Below are 20,675 nucleotides of genomic sequence, written 5' to 3'. Positions count from 1 at the left end.
GAACGGGGAACGGGCGGGGAGCGGGAGGAGAGGGGGGAACAGGCGGGGAACGGGCAGAGCAGGAGGGGAACGGGCAGAGCGGACGGGCTTTGCAAAGAGCCAGCAGCAAATGCAGGAGCGATACTCCCAGGGGAGGGGGAATCTGGGAGCTGGGGCTCGTGGCATTATAAGGAGTAGCTGAACTGCAACCACGCCGACTTCAACCAAGAGCATCTTGGTCATAAAAGGAAAAAAAACTAAACCCAGAAGATCTACAATTTAATTTAGAGATGACGAAAAAACTTTTATTCTTCCCCCAAATTCTAATTTTGGTATTGTAACTGTTCCTACCCCCACAATCCCCAAAAGCAAAGCCATTCTTTTTAAATGGAAAACATACACATGAAATGCAGAGAGGCAGTTTTGCACTGGAGGGAAAGAAAGAACAAAGGAAATAAACTCAGTTTTCCACTATGAACCTTTCTGGGTTGATATTTCTCCATGTGTCCTCCCATCATTTTAGCCAAACTCTTGGCTCAATTTGACCCAGAACATAAATTCCCTTCTCCGCCAAATATTCTCCTGCTTGCAAACCAGCCCAAGCCCACCCCACCGGTGCAGTGGGCCCACAGGCCCAGAACCAAGACATGAGGTGTCATCTTCCAGTCCCAGCACCTGCGCAGTGCCCTGAGGCGTGGGTGACACTGCAGCTTGCACTGGTGGTGCTGCTGCGTGGAGGGGTTTGGGGGCTGCTCCTGCACTGTCCCGCTCCCCATCAAGCTGCTCACACTGTGAGCAGGCTGCAGCACAGCCTGGCAGAGCTTTGCTGGCACTCGCAGTGGTGCCACGTTTCCATCGTCACATGTGTCCCCGTGGCTCTGCCACTCATCTCTCCTCCAGAAGGCAGGGGACTTTGCAGCCTGCAATGCCCCAAAACTCCCACTGAGTACAAGAAAACCCCCTGCCTAAGAAAATAAATGTGTTCTGCGCTCTCTCTGAGCTACCCACAGCAAAGCAAATATGGGCACAGTTGGCTCCCACCATGGCTTTGTTCCTTAAAAACATGTCATTTCAGTCAAACCTCTCCTGGCACATCTGGCTGTCATTAGATAGAGGAGAGAAACACTCTCTGTCTCACTCCTGCTCATAGCACTGCCAGCACTGCACCTCTGAATTGCACTTGGCATCCCAGACATTCACAGCCCAAAATGGGAGTCACACTGCTCCCACAGGCTTGGGGATGCTGTCCCCAGGAAGGCGCAGTGCTCAGGGCACCAAACCACCTGCACCAGGTGCCCCCTGACAGCACCAAATACAACAGAAAAGAGAGGCAGGCAGGAGGCAGCGGCTGCAGACCCTGACAGGTCAGTGCCCAGCCTCAGCAAGGGTGGTCACCAGGGCAGTGACAGTGACCCAGACAAGCCTCTCCATTTGCAGATGTCAGAGGCACAGTCTGGCTGGTCTTAGCTGAGTTATGGGATCTTGTGGGGGAAGAGTCTCTGGGTGCAGAGCGGGCACTGTTTGCAGACACTCACTGGGCACTGGTTACCTGAAGTGAGTTATAAAGGCTGAACCCAAAAGGCAGTGAAAAAAGGGACAGGTCAGAGGGGGAGCTGGGACAATCCCCTGATTTGGAGCCACCTCACGAGCTGCTGTCAAGGCAGTGCCAGCGGCAGTGCTAAGGACCTGAGAAAAGGCCCCAGCAAGGCAGCCACAGGGTCTGCCTTGTGAAACAGCAAACACTGTCCCAGGACAAGGTCAGGCATCATCCAGATGATCTCTGTACCCCCTCACTGCTTCCCACCAGCTGAAGCTTTCTCCTCGTCCTCAAACAGACTGTCTGAGCTATCAGAGAAGAAGTCCTCCAGCTCTTCCTGCCTCATCTTGGATTCCAGAGCGGTGATGCGCTGCTTGAGCTTCATCTGGGCATCGTTGTACTCAGTCAGGAGCCGGCCAAAGCGGGTGTGCAGTGTGTCCAGGTTCGAGGCCACCCTGTCCAGCCTCTCCTCCATGCTCTTCCCTTCTGTGCTTTCCTCTGCAGCTGACTCATCCAGCAGCCCTTCCTTGATTAGGATCTCCCGGCCACGCTCCTCCAAGATCTTTTTGGCATCCGGATACTCTGTGACTGCTTCCATGAGATCTTCCTTTGACAGGCAGAAGAGATCAGAGTAGCCCAAGCTGCGGATGTTGGCCGTGCGCCTGTTGCCCATTTTGCTGCCTTTGATGTTGAGGATGCTGATCTCCCCAAAGCAGCCCCCTGCAGTGAGCAAAGCGTACTGTGTCATTCCATCATCGGCCACCACGGCCAGCTTGCCCTCCTTGATGATGTACATCTCCTTCCCGATGTCCCCTTTCCGGCACACATAATCGCCTGGGCTGAACACCTGAGGGCGAAGCTTCAGCACCAGCTCCACCAGCAGCCCCGCCTCACAGTTCTGAAAAATCCTCACCTTCTTCAGTGTCTCCAGGTGAACGTTGATGGCAATCTCTGCCCTTAACTTATCAGGGAGATTCTTGAGGACCTCCCGTTCATCTACTGCCTTCTTGTTGGTCCACAGGTAGTCAAACCACTTGATGACTTTGGTTTCCAAGTCTTTGCTCACCTTGCGGAACTGCATGTAGTGTTTGATGGCGTCGATTTTGGCCTGGAACTCCGCCCTGGTGGCGTTCATGTTGGATATCATGGATCCCACGTTCCCCACGATGGTGGCAAAGATAAGGACGCCAATGAGGAAGTCAAAGATCACGAAGAGGTACTCTTCATCCCTCACAGGAGGAGGAGTCTCCCCAATGGTGGTCAGAGTCAGTGTAGACCAGTAAAGACAGTAGACGTACTCCCGGGTCAGATACCCATACTCAGTGTCTGTGACATTGGGATAGACCCAGCTGTCCTCCCCAAAGCCTATGGCCTTGGAGATGGCATAATAAATGCAGGCATTCCAGTGGATGATGACCAGGATGTAAAGAACCAAGTTGCTGATGCGGAAGATGTTGGGGTGGCTGGTTCTGGTCTCAGTCCTATCGAAGAACTCAAACATGCGGGAGAAGCGCAGCAGCCTGTTGAAACGCAGCTCAGGGCAGTGCAATCCCACTGCAAAATAGGCCAGGTCTGTGGGCAGGATGGAGAGAACATCCAGCTTGAACTGGAGCATGTGGATGTAGTTACCCCGTAACTTCTTCAGGTCCTTAACCAGGAGGCCCTGTTCCAAGAATCCTGAAGGGAAGCAAATCACAGGATTGCCTTGGTTTGTGTTCGGCTCTTCTGCAGGTTTTGTAAACACCTGAGCAACACTTTATGGCATGCAGTGGATTTGTAGGCATAACTACACAGGGTCACCCAAATATTACCGGTCCCACCCACCCTACTCAGTTTGTTATCACAAAAACATCTGGCAAAATCTACGCAAAGGTATAACTCAGTCTGTTGCCACAAAGAAACAGGGACACAAAGGTTTCCATCTTCCAGATCATGAAATATTGCAGTTCTGACAGAAAACATCTGGCCAAGTGCTGCCTTCCGACAACATTAATTTCTACCATTTTTCCATGCAGATAATTCATTAGCTGAACTGATGCAAAATCAGAAACACAGGCCTTCAACTATGCCCGAATACTAATAGTAATGCGGGTAATTTTGTACAATTATTCAAAGGTGAAGTTGAAAGCTGGGATGATTAATCTTTTATATTGAAACTTACTCCCTTTCTCAGATCTTCTAATTAGATTCCTTCTCTGGAGGCTCCTCCATACTGGTGAACACCAAGGTAGACAAAACCCTCCTTCTAATGGAACTGTGGATTAGGCCTGCCCCTTGCAGCTCATCACTTTTAAGGGATTAAAGGAAAGCCAGGATGCTGCTCACCTGTGTGCAGGCGGATCACTGTGTCCCCAAGGTAGAGAGCATCTGAGATGTAATCTAACACCAGCCACAGGACAAAATAGGTCTTCTGCAGGTCAGTGAAGCAAGCCCTGGAGGAAAGTCATCAAACAGGGTGTGAGACCACAAATCCCCACATCTTCTGTAACTATTACAGCTGGATAGGCTGATCCTGAGGCACCCAACTCTGCAACAGAGCTTGGCCACTGGGTGCTCCTCTTCTAGGAATCAAAACTCCCTGCTCTGAAAAATCTGCCCTCCCTTGATGTAGGTAAAGCAACGTTTTGAAACCACCTCCCAAATGACCCTGAAACCATGGCCCTTTCCAGCTGGGCCAGAGGGTGGATGCTCTGCCTTTGCATCACAGAATTCACGGTGATAGTGGAGGGTCCCTTTCCTTTTGGTGCCCACCAGCACCAGAACCATCAGTGTCAGTTTGATCCTGGTTGAGCCACAACAGCCAGGTGATCAGGAGGGTCAGAGGAGGAGGCAGGGACCCTACAACCTCCCAACTCACCTGGCTACGAGCAGGCACCAGTTGTAGAGGACAGGAACTGCAATCACAGCCAGCCAGTGGTAATACCAGTCCCCCGCAGGGTCCACGACAAAGAACAGCCATTTCCTCCTGGAAGCAGAGAGAAAAGCCAGAGCTGGCAGTGTGTGTGCAAAAGAGGGTTGGAAGGAACCATCTGAGCCACATCCTTCATCCCTTGCACCACACTGCCTCGAGCTGCAGCTTGGGTGCCAGTCTGTAAGCCAAAACCAATCCCAGCAGTGCTGAATCCCAGCTCTGTTTAAGTTCCTTTATCCCTAAAACTGAGCTGAGAATGCAGCAGAAGAGGAAACTGTGGGATGTTAAGGCACAGCAGGTGGCCCACATGACACAGCACCCCAGTGGCACAGCCAGGAACAGATGTATGGAAGAGGGAAATCAGAAAAGTTCTCGTGACGTGACATGACATTGCCTCTCCCAGATGAGGTAGGGACCGGTGCCAGGCAGATCTGAAGAGAAGATTAATTGGAGCAGCAAGGAAAGTGTGCTGCAGATCAGTGGCAGCACCAGGAGGGGCTGCCCAAGCCCCAGAGCAGTGGCCCTGGGGGCAGCTGGCATGGCAGGGCTGCCATCGTTGTGCCTCCTGCAGTCAGCACAGCCTGGGGTCCAGCCTTTGAACTGCTCCCAAGTGTTTGATCCTGCTCATCTTGGGACTCTGAGATAAGAAATGTGTGCTCCAGTTGCCAGATTCACTGGAGAAGCTAGGGAAGAGGAACTCTGTGGCTGGGCTGATAGGCTTAGCTGCTGCAGCCTGATAGGGCAAAACACTCTCTCCCTCCTTCCCTCCCTCCTTTCCAGCTTTTGAACACACAAAACTCCCTCCAGTGATAGGAAAGAAAACAACCCACTTGCCAACAGATTCCCCATGCCCACCCCATTACTTCTGGCAGCTTCAAAGGCAGAACCCCTGCCTGGAAGTCTCCTTTCCCTGGAGCACAGGCAGTGCCTGGAGCGTGGGGACGGCACTCGGCACAAAGCCAGCCCCAGTCCCTCATGTTCACCCTCTGTGCACCCACAGACAAGCGGTGGTCCAGCCTTCCCATTAAAAGGGCTTATTTTTAACCAGAAAGTGCAACTTGAACGTTTGTTTTTTGAGAAAGGGACTCTGCTCCCTAGGACATACAGCACTGCTGCAGAGAAAGCACTGACCCACCTGCAGCCAGCCCAGCCAGCACTCACCCACAAGCACCTCAATAATGCTGTTCATGATGTTGGTAATGTCAGCTTTAAATCACCAGTGCTGCCGTGACTGCTGGCCAGAGTCACTGACATTACACTGGCAGCGGGGCAGGGCTGGAAAACCAGGGCTCTGGGTTAACCCAGGAAGAGGGAATTATCATCTCCCTCTCCCCAAAGGCTTTGCACTCAGGCCTGGAGCCGTGGAGCCTGCCACAGCCATGAGCAGCAGCTCACGTGGGATTACCAGACTTGGGGGTCTTCTTACCTGTGGAGATGAGGACCTAGAAGACCCCAGAAGTTCCCACTGTAGCCCCAGAACCCACTGGCCCTTTCACAGCCCTCTCACAGCACACTTCAGCTCCTTCTAGTCATGAACAAGCTCCCCTTAACCTCCCAGGGCAGACCAGTTTTTCTTCCATTACTGGTAAAGACCCACATACAAGGCTCAGATTATTTTTCTCCTACAGAAAACAATTATTTCTCAGTGTTTTAATTACCATGTATAATGGTAGGGTCCAGACTAGTCTATGAGCTTTGCCCTCTAATTAGCCAGCAGAAGAAAAGCCAGGTTATTGCTTCTCACCAGGAGTGTGAGCTGAGGAGATGAAAGGGCTGGATTTGAAAGAGCCTTTTCAGAAAGCTGCTCTTTGTGGGGGCACAGGCAGCAAACACACACTCGCTTCATCCTGCAGATGATGAATGAGAGCGGCAAATCCCACAGGTTTGTGGCTCCTGGGTGGGATGCAGTGGTTGCTGGGTGGAGTCCTGCATCCCTTGGCTTGTGTCCAGCCCCTCATATGCACAAGCTGCAGGTGCACGTTATATCATCATCATCATTATTATTATTATTATTATTATTATTATTATTAACCTAGGGCTGGCTCCAAACACAATCCTAGTGTGGGACTGGTATGAAATTTGGGAGGTCTGATGTGTTTCCCACCAGAGCATGGACCAGGAGAGAGAACACCCCATGGCTTAGGGACAGGTATATCCCACGGGGACAGACCACCAGGTCCTGTGTGTCAACAAAACAGCCCAGCAGAGCCAGGCTGGCTGCCAAGGCAGGGGCTGGAGAGGGCAGGAGGGACCCTTCCCACCACTCCATCCCACCTCCTTCTTTCCCATCCCCATCAGCCATCCCCACTGGGAGCCCCTGAGCTCCACGCACAGCTGATCCCCAGCTGGGGACAGTTGGGGCCACAGGGAAGGGACCCTACTTTTTGTTTAACTTCTCAGCCTCCTCATCCTCAAGTTCATCTGCAGCTGCTGTCAGGAGCTCAGGGCCTTGAAAACGCTCCAGGAAAGGGTCTGGCCTCTGCTGCTCCTCATGCAGGCTCTTGTTGGCCCAGTCCCTGAGCACGAGCACCAGCCGGACTATCCTGGACACGGGAGAGAGGCACACTCAGGAATTGTTAACAGAGCAAGGACAAAGCAAAAGCTTCAGAGTCATCAGGGGAGCTACAGCTGAGAAGAAAACTCTTGCAGCTCCCTCTCAAGCACTAGAATTTCTTTTTTACCCTTTGTAGTGATGGTGTGGGACCGAAAATATACAAGCGAGACCACCTTGGTAGAGTTCCACAACTTTTCCCCCAGTCCTGCTGTCATTCCCACAGGAATATGGGGAATCTGTGGGTGACTGAGGCAGAGGGAGGCTGCCTGCAGGGAAAGGAGCCCCTGAGCCCTCCTGGGGCCCCAGTGGGGGTGAAGGCATCCCTTATCACAACCCTCTCCACACACAAAGAGCAGCATTCACAGAGGCTCATCCCTGCCTCCCGTGAATTCCATAGAGCAGAAGGGGATCCTGACCCCACGGAAGGCCCCAGTGACAAGGCCAGGCACAAAAGGCTCAGGCTCACCCCATGCCAGTGGCACACACAGGTACCTGGCCAAGGCTCCCTGGCCTTGGAAAGCGTGGTCAGCTCTCTGCTCCCCCCCATCCGGGCTGGCTCCTCTCTGCAGCTCTGAGGAGGAGTCGTCCTGGGTTGAGCAGGCCCTGCAGTGGGGAGAAGGGGGGATCACAGCCACACTGTGCCACCACGGCACTGCCACAGCCAGGAGAACGGGAGGAAGCTGGCAGCAGAGATTGGGCATCACAGCCCTGCCCACACCAGGCCTTCCCCTCCCCTGCCCCACCACTGCCTCCCTCAACCAAAGCAGGGACCAGCCTGACCTCCTGGTGCTGAGCCCTGTCCCCTCGGTGTCACCCTCGGGCTGGGGAGGGCAGGGCTGGCAGTTGGCTGGGGGGCTGTGCAGACCATTGCTCTTCGCTGGCATCCTCAGTGTGAGGACACCACGGGCACACACCCTACCCCAGGGACCTGCAAAAAGCACAGAACAGCCACAAGAAAAGACGTGCAGGACACAGCACATGGTTCGAACACAGAAATCCAGCACAGAATGGGAAGAGAGGGTCAAATCCCACGGCATGGGCCCACCCCATGTTTCCCACCACCAGCCATGGCTGATGCTGCAGGAGGAGTCCTGCAGGGCATTTTGTTCTCTCCAAGAGATCCCACAGCGGCCTGGGCCCATGAAAGATGCTCTCCTCATCATTCAGGCTCCTCATCCATTGCCAGAGCAACACCTCATTTTCCTTCTCTTCCCTCTCCCTTGCCTTTCCTACTCTCCTTGCCTTCGGTTCCCTGGCCTTGCCTGCCTCTCCCCTTCCCATTCCTTGCCTTGTGTTCTCCTCCTCTTCCCTGCCTTTCCCTGCCCTGCCTGCCCCTCCCTTGTCTTGCCTTTACTTTGCCTTGTCCTTCCTACCCCTGTCTTGCCTTGCCTGCCTCCTCCTCCTCCTCTGCCTTGCTTCGGGTTGCCTTGCCTGGCCTCTCTGTGCCTTGCCTTGTTTTGCTGTTCCTTTTCTACCCCTCCCTTCCCTTGCCTACCCCGCCCCTCCCTCGCCTTTCCCGTCCTTGCCTACCCCTCCCTTTCCTACTGCCCCCCTTGCCGTACCTACCCCACTCCTGCCCTGCCCTGCCTGCCCCTCCTTTCCACACCACTGCCGAGAAGCCACCAGCGTCCACTTACGAGCCCGGTGTCCCCCGAAGCCTTGGACACTGTGCTGCTGCCTTAGGCGGGCTGGCAGGGCTGCCTGGAGAGCATCCCTGCCCCAGGAGCTTCCCGGGCTGCCTCCGGAGCTTTTAAAACACAAAGCCAGGGCAGCACGAGGTGATGCTGGCACGGTGGCTGGGCAGCAGCGGGGTGGCAGCGGGGACAGGGCGCACACCCGTGCGTCTGTCACCGCCCCGCACGCCCATCCCCTGAGCATCCTCGATGCCCTGAGGAGCTGACAGCAGCCAGCGTTGTGTTTGGGGATGGAAGGGGAGGAGGGAAATGTGGTGCTCGGGGGTGCTCCATTTCCCTACGCACGTGTTCCCTTGTCCCCCGCACCCGTCACCTCCTCGGGGGCTGGAAGGACCGCAGACAACTCCAGGACAGAGCCCAGCTGGAGATCACAGCCATACTGAGCAGCTCTGTGTCCAGCGACCCCTGAGTCCCCTCGGTGAAGGGTCACTGTCCACCCAGGGACAAGCACAGCCAGCACCCCCCCAGATGGGCTCAGGTCCTGCCACACCGGGGTATGTACCTGGGTTGCTCCCCAGCCTTCTGCCCAGGTCCTGCCACACCGGGGTATGTACCTGGGTTGCTCCCCAGCCTTCTGCCCAGGTCCTGCCACACCGGGGTATGTACCTGGGTTGCTCCCCAGCCTTCTGCCCAGGTCCTGCCACACCGGGGTATGTACCTGGGTTGCTCCCCAGCCTTCTGCCCAGGTCCTGCCACACCGGGGTATGTACCTGGGTTGCTCCCCAGCCTTCTGCCCAGGTCCTGCCACACCAGGGGATGCACCTGGGTTGCTCCCCAGCCTTCTGGTCCTGCTTCCCTCTCAGCCTCCTGCCCTGGGGCAAAAAAGATGGTGATTGTTTCCCTGTTTCAGAGGCTGTGCCACAGTTACTGCCAGGATGGAAAAACTAGAAAAAATAGGCACATTTTAAGACCCTCCCATCCACTTACCTCTTCTCGTGCTGGCAGAGCAGGGGACCAAAAGTGCTGCTCTGGAGTCCCGTCAGAGAGCTGCAGAGTTTGAAGGTGATCATGAGATGTACCTTTCACCAATTTCTGCCCTCTTCTTTTGCTCAGGAAGTCATTCTAACACCCAGTTAGCAAAAAATCTGCATCCCCAAGGCCATAAGGAAGAGGTCAGCTTTTACCCTCTTCCTCCAGGATCTAACCCCTTGCCGTGGCTGAGGCTGGATCCCTCCCTCATGGGCACATGGAGTGCTGCACCTTGTGCAGGGCTGATCTGAAAGCACCAGCGCCAGGAGTCTCTTTTATCTTTGCTATCAAAGGTTCACCTTTTACTTTCCCCTTCAAAGCCTTAAATTCCACTTGTTCTGATCTCACTGAGCACCCAGGCAGCAGGGACTCCAAAGGGAGAAACAGAATTTCTCAGCCTTGGCTGGGGCTGTGGTTCCTGGGCGAGCACCCAGCAGCACAGGATGTCACCCTGCTCTTGTCCCCACAACACAGACCCCAGGTGACAGGTCACCAGCAGCACTGGCAGCAACACATCCCCCTTCCAACTCTCTTTTTGCTCCCTGCCTGCAGCTGCCTCCAAAAGGGACACGGGAACTCCAGGAGCTGCTGCCCTCGGAGCTCCCTCGAGCACCATCGTGCACAAGGTGCTTTATTTGCTGTGCACGTCGTTGTGGCAGTGGCCCTTGGGGACACCCAGCCCCGCCACGTGCGCTGCCCTGGGAAAAAGCAGCCAGGAGGAGGAGGCAAGGAAGAGAAAAAAGGAAATAAAAGCATCGCACCCCAACAGGAATAGCATTAACCAGAAACTTTTCTCCTTGAGATCCGCCCCCCAGCCAGGGCAGCTGGGGCTGAGACGTCCACGAGCAGGCCACAGTCCTGCTGCCAGGGGAATAAACCTTACCTGTTCCCACCTACTGGGATATCAGGATCAGACTCCACAGCAAAGAAACATGTCCAGAACACACAGAGTTTATTAAAATATGCATTTTGTGCTCAGTGTTTCCTGATTTACACCAGAATTTATCCCTTACATAGAAGTCATATTGCATCTTCCACAACCTGCCAGTAATTAGCCCATGAGAACACATCCAGTTTGACCACTTCTCCTCCAAATATCTTCAAGCCACACTTTGAAGGTGGTGTACCCTCCCAAAGTCATCCCTTCTCACCCTAAAACACAGCTTAAAATAAACCCCAAACACAAGCTTCCTCCAAAACACATTAACACCTCTCAAAGGAGAGAAACCAGACACACAATTTACCTCATTTCCTGGCACGACTCACACCCCCTGATACATAACAGTTGTGCAAGGTCCTCTGGTGACCCTGGCCACATCCCTGAGCCACAAGCCACAGGAGCCACCTGTCCTGCACATCCCCCCTGCCACAGCACAGCACACCGAGCCCACCACACCATCCTAGCTCTCGCCTGCAATAAATCCCAGCACTCTCCTCAGCTCAGCAATCAGCCACAGGTTCAGACCTGCAATTACTTTGGGACACTTATTTATTAGTCACTGTCCAGCTGCCAGATTTACAGTCACGGACGCTTGACGTGGTGTCAAGCAGAAAACACCCAAGCACTGATGTCTGTAAATAAGCTACTGGGACATCTGGATGACATGTAGATCCAGCTATAATTAGGTATAGGTGGCACAGAGAGGTCCTGTTAAGCCTTGCCAAAACCTGCCCCCAGAGCCTGCAGGCACAACTCCAGCAGATGTGCTGGATGAAGCACCGAAACCATCTCAAAGTCACCTCAGATTCAGGTGTTACTAAACTCTAGAGAAGGAAACAAACAGAAGAGCTGTTGAATTCAGCTTGTTTATAGCTAAAGAGTATCTAGGTCAGGAATTTCCCTCACCCATGTCCTTGCACCATCACTGAAGTTACAGCTTGGCAGCAAGACCTGGGAGCAACGCTGCCCTGTGCCACTGGGAGCCTAACAAGTATCTTTTCTCCCTGACCTGTTTGGTGCCATCGCTGTCGGGACGAGGTTTTATAATCCAGAGAGTCACCATGGGGAGGTTTCCCATGTGAATCTCTCTGGGAAAGAAGCAAGCTCCTGGATAAGCCCAGATGTCAGCAAGGCTCTTACAGTCACTTTGGATGTGAACATCTGCAAACCTGCTGTGGCTGCAGGGATGGGAGCTCCTGGCCCCTCCAGCTCCATTCCTGGAAGAGGGGTTGTGGCACAGGACACCTGGCAGCATTACCTCCACCAAACAGCAGCTGCATAAGGAAGAAAAGAAAACCCACCACAAGCTTAGAAACACTCAGTCACTCTACAGAAGATGAGGAATAGACCACAGCAGTCAGCTGAGGACTTTTATGGGGTCAGAGTTGAGTTCTCCAAGGTGGGATGTGGCCAGGGGACCGGGCCCGCCACAGGCTACGACTGTAACAGGACCCCACGTGCACAAACACCCAACGCCTTGGGTTTGCATCTCCTCCGGCAGCCTGAGGGCAACAGCACAGGACAGACACCTCCTGTGCCAGCCACCAAGCTCTTAGGAGACCTCAGCTCTTCACAGCAGCTTCTCACACCTTCACTGTCAAGGCCTGAAGGACACGGATTCTTGAGGGCCCACAGTGCAAAAAACAGTCCAGAAGAAAGAGTTTCACTGCTGGCAAGAACTCCTCTCCCTGTCCTCACCCATCCTGCCAGGGCGAGCAGGGGAGGTCGGGCATGGGCTGTCATCTTCTCAGCCAGAGCCACGTGTTGATGAGGCAAGCAGAGATCATCACGGAGTACACCAGGGCCTCCTTCTGTCTCCAGGCATGGCACTGCTCCTCCAGCACACGGAGCCTCCCTGAGATCCTCACCAGCTGCAAGGGAAGTAGTGGGGCCACTGTCAGCCCTGCAGCAAAGCACAGGATGCTGTCAGCACCCCAGAAACATGGGACAGCAAGGGATGGAAGGATGGGAGCTGCTGCCTCCTTCAGGTCCTCCTTTTCTTAAGCAGCAGCTACCTTTGTGTGGGAGGATTGGCAGCAGTACCTCAGGCCTGCAGCAGATGCTTCAGGAAAAGGTTCTTCCCATCAAAGAGCATCTGAGCCCCTCTCACTGCCACCAGACAGAGGGGGCTGGCTGTGTCCTGCACCCCTTCAGCCCCTCGGGGTAGGAGCTCGAGGGATCAACACACATGTGAGTCCTCTCCTGCTTCTCCTCAAGGTAGGACCAGCCTGACAGCACTAGCCCACCAGGACTGACCAGCTGACCCCTGCAGCCTCCTCACCCACCCGCTGTGGCTTTCCCAGGAAACACGTGCAGCCCCTCACCCCCATCTCACCTGCCTCCTCATCGCTGCCACCTCCGTCACCCCGGCCTCCTCCAAGGCGCTCTCTGCAGCTAGGATGGGCTCCTGGGAGCTGGGAAAGGAAAGCACAGATGCAGGTGGACAAGCACTGCTCATGGGAGTGCAGCTGACTCCCCACAAAGGCAGCACTGCCATGGGGAGCTGAGCTGTGCAGGCAGAGTGTGTGTCCCCGGGCTGGGCTGCCTGGGTGCAGCACCAGGAGAAAGCAAACAGCAGCTGCACAGCATCCACTCATCTCTTCTTAACCCCATCATGCACATTTGTACCCCCACAGCATGCACCCAAAGTGATCAGGACAAACAGACAGCACATGCCATGACAGGTACCAGGGGAAACACATGCTGGTATTTCTTTAAAGGTCCAACAAAGAAAACATATCTACTAAGCACCCATTCTCTGTAGTCCCAGGAGTTCAATGAGGGCTGGATAAATCATCTTTAGAGCCAGTCAAGTATCACAGGACCAGTGCAGAAATGGAGGGGTGATCCCATTTAGGGGTGATCCCATTTACATCAGCAGGGGAGGAAGCTGCCATCAGCTGGAGGGAGCTATCACTTTTTGATCTTGTAGCAAATTTTACCTGCAATTTGAAACATAAATAAGTGACCCAAATGTCCACCACTTTCTTCCCTCCCTGGAAACACAGGGGCCCGCACTGGGATTAGCTGCTGCACTGGCAGAGGCAGCACAGACCACTGATCTCCAGAGCAGTCCCTGGAGGCACAGGGTCCACAACACTGAGTCAAAAAATAAAGCAGATGCACAGTGAGAAAAAGAAAAATTCCTGTCATCATAGGCTAGCCCAAAATCAGCTGCTCTACAACCAAAACTGTGCACACCAATAGCTCACACAGGCACTCACTGATCCCTGAGGGGTTAACGAGCACCTAACCCCACTCCTTGGAGACCATGAGGAGGAGAGGGTGTTTATCCCTGTTTGCATCACAATGCTGATCTCGGTGAAGACAAGCCAGAAGAGCACGTGGAGATTCACTGGATCTCCATCTGAAACTCCATTTGTGAGACAATACCTCCACAAAATGTAGTGCAGTGTAAAATGACAGTCACAACAGAAAGAAAATGCAATTCTCCCTGGCAGAGAACCATGAAAAAAGGACACATCCTGCAGCTTTTGACTCAAAATCCCAGCTGATACAGGTGAACTCCTTTAGAGTGGAGACTAGAAATTGCATTCTGATGACTCATACCCTTCAAGAGGTCACAAGAGCCAGATATTCCAGCCTCTATCTGAGACCAGACCTCACTAAAATTTCAGGACAAACAAGTCAGCACAGTCTTTCTGTTTATTTTATTGTTGCATAGGGGTACAAAGCTGTCATATTGAAGGGATGTCTGCATCTGAAGGGATGTAAAGTACTAAGAAGAGCTGTTTGAGGGTGGCTGGTTTCAAAGGGAGATCAAGACCTGGGGAGAGGCCCCGGAGTCATCCCACTGCATTACAGCAGCTCTGCAGGCTACCATGGCCTCAATGTCCTCCACTGCTGGAGGGAGGAGAGAGAGAAGGTCTTATGTAGCCACTAACCAGATCTCTTCATCATTAAGAAATTAAAATGATGTTTGAAGACAGCCTCAGCCTGCTGTTTTTAAGAGCAGAGACATCGCTTTGCATCATCAGCAAGCAGCAGCCAGCTGGGAAGGGAAGGAGGATGTGCCACCGATGATGGATGCGATGATGGGTGCTTGCTCTCCTCCCTTTCTGCCTAAAGGCTCTGCTCAAGGAGAATGAGAAGTATTTAGATGTTCCTCCAGGTGCTCAGCAGCCTTAGAGCAGTGGGGACATCTTAAGGCTGCAAGGATGTCTTCGAACAAATAGAATTTACTGCAGTGGCACAGATACACGGGTGGTGGAGATGGTTCCTCCAGTACATCTGGAGGGATTGAGGCCACTGCATGCCTGCTCCAAGGAGCACAAAGGCACAGCACACGCTGGCCAGGGGCACTGGCTGTGGGATGGGTACAGCCAGTTCATGGAAAGGTTAATTAAGAGTGACCGAGACGCAGCCAAAGCTGCTGGGAGCCTGCAGGAGAGGCTGGCTCAGGGACAGCACCCGGTTCAGGCTGTCTGCTCTGGATTTCGATTCCCTTCACACACTCCTCTCCAACAAGCTGTCAAACCATACAGAAAAATTAGTCCTTGCTTAGCAGTGACCCCCCCAGCAATGTCACAGCAGCGCTGGGTCACTCGGGGTGCCCAGGGGACTGGTGTTAAGCTGAGCAGCAGACTCAAGCCTGGCTGGGTTAGTGAGGTGCTCCAAGGCCAGGCACCCAGAGCTGGCAGACAGGACAGGTGAGAAAGAAAGGCCAAGGCAGCCCTGCAGCACCATCCTGCAGCCCACAGCTTACAGAGCTCGTGCCTGGCTCACGCCTCAGCAAGGCACAGGCCAGACCTTGCAGAGTGACAGAGCTGGCTCAGGACAAGCCAAAGTCACCTGGACGGTGCTGGGTCTCGCAGAGAGTCCTGAACACGGTGGAAGAGCACCTGGCCCAGGAGGTACATGGTCTGGAAGATGTTCTGCATGGAGTAGATCCTGCCTGGCTCCGTGAGGAGGGGGAGTGGGGCACTGGGAGCAGGCAGGGGACACGAATCCGGCCTGGGGGCACATAGAATCATGCCTGTTACTCCCTGGCCTCGCACAACAGGGCACAGCCTGGCATTAGTGCCCCTCATCCCTTCAGCAGCTCCAAGCATCTCTGGGCAATGCCACCAGCACCCAGACCCTGATGTCATCAGCTGGGAGAACCCTCTCCAGCAGCCCCCAGACTCAGAGGCAGCCCCTTGACTCCTCCAAAGCCAAGCATGGCTGTGTGCCATGCTGCTCTCCTGCCACCCACGACAGCTCTGGACTTCTAGTGGGACAGCAGCCCCTGCTCCAGGATTAGCTCAGAGACAATTTCCCCACTGCAGAGACTCTGGAGCCCAAGGCCATGAGCAGAGGCCTGAGGAACAACACAGCTGCCCCCAAAGCTGCCCAAAACAAATGTCTCTGATGCCAAAGGCCATGTTCCTCTCATGGATGTGTATGACTTGCCAGGCATTGCACTGCTCTGATTGGAATCCCCCATGCCCCTCTCAGGACAACACCAGAGAGCTCCAAAACAGCCCAGTGAGAGGAGATGCTGCTCCTCACCCGCCCTGGGTGACGCTGGGCCCGTGCTCACCCCTCATGGTGCTGTCCTGGGCTGTGCAAGGCCAGCTGGGCACAGTTACTTGGGGTCCTGTCCCGCCGTGACCTGCTGCTGTGATGGCCCTGTGGGAATCAAACACAACCACATCAGCACAGAGCTGAGCCCAGCCTGGTGCCCTGGGTGGGCTGCAGGGGCACATCTGCACGGAGAGAGCAATCAGTGTTGGGAGCACTTCAGGAGCCCCAACCTGGTGACCTGATGCTGGTGCACGTGGGGAGATGTGCTCAGAGCAGACAGAGGGTCCCAGCACGAGCCTGCTGATCTGAACTCTAGCCAGATCAAAAACCCTGAGCCTAACCCATCCAGGATCAGTTCTTGAATTTCAGAGAGGTTAAAGCACTTCAAGAGGCTCAACAGCAGCTCCAGCAGCCAAACCATGTCTTTGCCTGCCCATGCCTGGGACCTCTCTTTGAAAGAGTTTCACACAAGGTTAAAATCTGCTTTTGGCTCTGACCCCAGCACTCTTTACACTGCAGTGATGAACCAGCTCTGCCTCATACTTCATCAAGAAGGAAAACAGGTTGAAAAGGGACTTTAAAAGTAGCAGCAGCAGCCTGTGGTGGGACTGCACCTACCTTAGCCTACCCCCTGCTCACAAAATGCAGCAGGAGATGTGGCTGAATCAACATCCCAGCACACAGATGTGCACTGGTTCCAGGACAGAAAGAAATCCCACCATCCCCCCCCTCCCTCCTAGGGTCTCCTGGAGATGAATCCTGGCTTGGGGTGCTAACAGCCACCTGGAGAACCCCAAAGCTGGGACTGCTCCCGTTCCCCACCATGGGCCCCCCGTCCCTGCCCGCACGGTACCGATCGCTTGCGGCGCTGGGCGCTGGCTCTGCTGGCTGAGGGCAGGAAAGGGAGATCCCCAGAGGGGTCTGAGGACACATGCACCACGACAGAGGGGACCTTCCTTGGCTGGGTCAACAGGACTGGCCTCAAACTGGTGTCTGATATCTCTACAGAAAGGAGAGAGGGAAGAGTTAAGCCGACCTGAACGGCCTCAGGGGAGGAGAGAAGAGAGATGCACCCATGTGGAGAGTGAAGGCTGTGTCTGGTGCCAGATGAACAAACACCATGGCCTGGGGTTTTTTGGACAGCCCAGAGAGGCAGACCCACTGCTTCAGGACAGCAAGGCTTCAGAGCTGTTTGCCAAAGACAGGGCCAAATGTCCTGCATCCCAAAGCAGGAGCCCTACCAAAGGCCAAGAGGGAACTGTAAGACACATGGAGGGAGATGCCTCCACATTTTGCTTCTCACCCGTTGGAACTAAGGCCCCTCCAGACTTCTGTTGGTGACCTTTGCCCACCTCTTCCCAAGCTATCCACCATCCTGTCCTACACTCCTGAAGAAAAGTGCCTACATTATCTGCCCCCATCCTCTCCCCTAGCAAAGCAAGTGACTGGGGGGGGTTATACAGGGATCCTACTCCCTAGGATGCCGTAGTGCCCCACCAACCTTCAGCCACCCCAAAAGACAACCCAGGGCTTTACCTGCAAGAGAAATCCTATCAGGGATGTGCATTCGAAAGGATGGAGGGACATCCTCTGTCCTTGTCTTCCTGTCCCCAGGGCTGCAGCTCTCTGCCACCTTCAGCCTGTTGGGAACCTGCATCCTCTGGTTGATAGCTTCTGTGAAGAGCAGGTCACAGCGCACCCGGTTCACGTCCAGTCCCCAAAGCGGCCACATCTTTGCAGATGTCCTCAAGGGTCCTGGGGTTTCACACAGAGGGAAAGAAAGCTGAAAAGTGGCAGCAGGAGCAGCACTTCCAAAAGTGACAACAGGGGCAGCTTTTTCTTCTTTCAACACAACATGCTATAAGACAGCTAAAATTCAGGAAACAACCCAAAAGAGAGACACTGCAGGAGCTGTCTGAGAGAATGGGATGTCCCACAGTGCCCAGCTGGCAGGGACAAGGCTGCAGGTGTCCTGCTTAGCACCCACTGCCTCAACTGACAGCAAGGAAATGGCTCAGCACACAGTTCAGTGTACCCTAAAAACTAGTGAAAAAAATTCTTTTCCATCCAGAAGCAAAGTTTTTTGGAGGGCCGGGATCACATTTTTGTGTTCATCTACACCTCTGAGGAAAACTGAGGTTTTCTAAAAGCAAAACACACATTTTGGTGACAGGCTTCAGGGTTACCATGGGCAAGGCTTTGGTGCTCAGCTTTGAGGAGTGCTCTGGGGCTACAATGTCCCAACATTTTCACTGAGCCATACAAGCAGAGGGCAATCAATGTACACTTTTGGGAGAGGAGCCCCAAAATACACCTTCCTGGCTCCCAGCATATGCACTCTTCATTCTTTCCCAAAAAGCTGCAGCTGAGGAGAAAACCCCAACAAGCAAGAGGTGCTGAGGCTGGCAGACCCCAGTGCTGCCCAGGCACTCCAGACACGTGTGCACATCACCCCTGCACCCTCCTTGCTGCCACCTTTTGAGTTTACCGTGCCCAAAAAGGTCCTTCTTTGCTTCTAGAAAAAAATCTCCACCCTAAGAGGGGACAGCAGTAGCCAGGGCTGCCCAAAACCCCCCTCACTGCTGCTCCTCAGGGCTCTTTGGACCTTCTCACCTTCCCCAGCCCACTGCAACCCTTTAGGATTTCACCTAAAGGGTAGAGGAGCAGAAAGAAGGATCACTGCTCCCTGCAGCTGCCAGGCCTTGAGACTCTGGGTACAGAAGGGTGGCAGAACCAGCTCTGCACCTGCCATGACCAGCACTTCCAGTGATCACTCACCTCATGCTGCTCCCTCCTCCTCTGTCACTGAAAACCTTTCAATTACACAGGCATTTGCCCAGCATCAGCAGTGGCCATTCCCTGCTTCCAGCCTTGCAGACCCTGCAATGCTGTCCCTGCATCGGGTCTGCCCTGGAGGTACTGCTGGGGACCCAGTGGGGGCCCCACGCCATCCTCACCACCCTGCCCAGCCCCAACCCACGGGTCTCATAACACACACACCCCCCTGCTTCTCCCCAAAACCCCAAAGAAAGTGGATTTTTGCAGGCACCCCATACTCAGAAGCAGAACAGTAATTCCTGGGATGGTCTCAAAATGTGTCAGTCCCGCAGGAGAAACCTGCATCAGACACCCAGCCATGGTACACAGCCATGGAGGCCACCAGGCTTCTCCATCTCATTTTTAGTGCTTCAGAGGATTGAACACCCCGTGTTGCATTCCCAGCCTGTTTTCTGGGAAACCAGCATATATTAACAACTGTAAATCTGGAGAGGGCAGATGGGTTCGTTTTCTAATCACCTGTGAAACCACTGCAGCTCCCAAGGAACAAGAAGGATGGGAAGGGGTGAGGAGCAGGCTCTGAGACCAAGCTATTAAGAAAGGAAAGAAAAAAAAAAAAATCAGCTGTCAAAACTTACAAGAACAAAATGCTTAAGTGGCTGGATTTCCTCCTTTAACTTTCTTTAGGGCTTTTTCGAGCTCTTGCCAAGCACCCCCCACTCGCTTGGAGAGGCTCAGCCTCTGCTTTGGCACTTCTCCTTGGATTTGCAGTGACAGGGAATTTCCGGCTCACTAAGCCGGAGTAGGTTTAAGTCCTGCAAGCCAGGAAAACCAGCCCTGGGGAGGCAAACTCCACAACCTCCCTCTCCCTGTCCCTCTCCAGCCCAGGACACCCCAAACAAAGCAGGCGGGGCACCAGCCTGGTCCGGCACCCCCCGTTCGCCTCTCGGGGTGGCGAGCTGGAGGGAGCAATGGGTTTGCTCCCAGCTCTGCCCTTCGGCTCGGGGATGCGCCTTGTCCCGGCGGAGCGGGGTCACCGGCAGGGGAAGGGGCTCTTCACCCGGCTCGGGGTGAGCCCGCTGCCCCCGGGATGGCTCCGGGCACCGCGGGCGCTGATCCCCGCGGGGGCAAGGCACGGGGTGGGGGGGTCCCACGTCCTCCCGGTGGGGACATCCCGGCCCTGCCCCGGGGGAGCCCCGGCCCGGCTGTGCGGCCGGACAAGGGGGACACTTCGGGGCGGGGGACGGACACTTACTTTTCTTCGCAGACCGACGCAACTTGTCGGACCTGTAAACAGCCACGCCCGCTGCCGGGACGGGGCGGCGCCGCCGGCGGCAGCCCGGCCCCCCCGTAATTAGCCCGGCCCCTCCGTAATTAGCCCGGCCCCCCGGTAACCAGCCCGGCCCCACCCGGTAATGAGCCCAGCCCCCGGCATCCAGCCCGGCCCCCCCGGTAACAAGCCCGGTAACAAGCCCGGCCCCCCGGTAATTAGCCCGGCCCCCCCGGTATCCAGCCGGTCCCTCCTCGCTTAAAGCCGCAGCCGGTAATTAACGCGCTGCGACTCACCCTGGTGCCACCTCCCCCGGGAGCCCCCCTGTCCCCAGCCCTGCTCAGCCGCTGCTAGAACACAGGGATTGCTCTTGCCAGGGGCAGAACCGAAGCCAAGACGTTCCCCGTGTCCCCATCCCCGGGACGTTTGCGGGCACACCCCGCCCCCGGCAGCCCCCGGCCCGGCACAGCCCCGGGGCCGCCCTGTGCCGGAGCTAATCTCTGCCCCTCAGAGGCGA

General features: G+C 54.9%; 2 protein-coding genes across 9 annotated transcripts; both read right to left on the bottom strand.

The window, feature by feature from the left end:
• Nucleotides 1-251: 251 nt before the first annotated feature.
• CNGA2 (cyclic nucleotide gated channel subunit alpha 2) lies at nucleotides 252-8,259 on the bottom strand. The gene is made up of 6 exons (XM_032124119.1): nucleotides 7,762-8,259; nucleotides 7,474-7,584; nucleotides 6,809-6,970; nucleotides 4,374-4,481; nucleotides 3,842-3,948; nucleotides 252-3,193 (listed from the first exon to the last, which is right to left on the bottom strand). The coding sequence occupies exons 1-6, from the start codon at nucleotides 8,142-8,144 to the stop codon at nucleotides 1,770-1,772; spliced, it is 2,295 nt and encodes a 764-aa protein (XP_031980010.1). The 5' UTR covers nucleotides 8,145-8,259; the 3' UTR covers nucleotides 252-1,769.
• A 2,318-nt stretch (nucleotides 8,260-10,577) lies between these two features.
• On the bottom strand, nucleotides 10,578-20,241 carry LOC116451029 (mitochondrial fission factor homolog B-like). Of its 8 annotated transcripts, none has more exons than XR_004243053.1 (8): nucleotides 19,949-20,112; nucleotides 19,408-19,478; nucleotides 17,647-17,865; nucleotides 16,964-17,112; nucleotides 16,127-16,215; nucleotides 15,397-15,558; nucleotides 12,920-15,073; nucleotides 10,578-12,455 (listed from the first exon to the last, which is right to left on the bottom strand). XR_004243053.1 is itself a non-coding variant. In XM_032124134.1 (8 exons), exons 3-8 carry the CDS (start codon nucleotides 17,840-17,842, stop codon nucleotides 12,324-12,326), a joined length of 807 nt encoding a protein of 268 aa, XP_031980025.1. In that variant the 5' UTR covers nucleotides 17,843-17,865; nucleotides 19,408-19,478; nucleotides 20,144-20,241; the 3' UTR covers nucleotides 10,578-12,323. The 8 variants fall into 8 exon arrangements, 4 of the variants coding, with proteins under 4 accessions (XP_031980025.1, XP_031980023.1, XP_031980026.1 ...); XR_004243054.1 differs by having other exon boundaries at nucleotides 12,920-14,448; XR_004243055.1 differs by having other exon boundaries at nucleotides 12,920-14,445.
• Between the last annotated feature and the right edge of the window lie 434 nt (nucleotides 20,242-20,675).

This window comes from Corvus moneduloides, chromosome 14 (assembly GCF_009650955.1).
Source record: "Corvus moneduloides isolate bCorMon1 chromosome 14, bCorMon1.pri, whole genome shotgun sequence".
Classification (NCBI taxonomy): domain Eukaryota; kingdom Metazoa; phylum Chordata; class Aves; order Passeriformes; family Corvidae; genus Corvus; species Corvus moneduloides.
The sequence above is the reverse complement of the archived record's forward strand: the minus strand, read 5'-3'. Positions and strand labels throughout refer to the sequence as shown.

What these genes read in the sequence shown, in the direction of transcription:
- CNGA2 (XM_032124119.1), bottom strand. Translation starts at nt 8,144, where the DNA reads ATGATGAGGAGAGCATCTTTCATGGGCCCAGGCCGCTGTGGGATCTCT. An exon ending in GGCCAGGGAGCCTTGGCCAG is followed by an intron (nt 6,971 to 7,473) that starts GTACCTGTGTGT and finishes TCCCGTGTCCAG; the next exon opens with GATAGTCCGGCTGGTGCTCG. An exon ending in TGGTGCCTGCTCGTAGCCAG is followed by an intron (nt 3,949 to 4,373) that starts GTGAGTTGGGAG and finishes ACTTTCCTCCAG; the next exon opens with GGCTTGCTTCACTGACCTGC.
- LOC116451029 (XM_032124132.1), bottom strand. Translation starts at nt 20,061, where the DNA reads ATGTCCCCACCGGGAGGACGTGGGACCCCCCCACCCCGTGCCTTGCCC. An exon ending in GCGGGCTCACCCCGAGCCGG is followed by an intron (nt 19,479 to 19,948) that starts GTGAAGAGCCCC and finishes CTTTCTTAATAG; the next exon opens with CTTGGTCTCAGAGCCTGCTC. An exon ending in CCCAGCGCCGCAAGCGATCG is followed by an intron (nt 16,216 to 16,963) that starts GTACCGTGCGGG and finishes TGATTCCCACAG; the next exon opens with GGCCATCACAGCAGCAGGTC.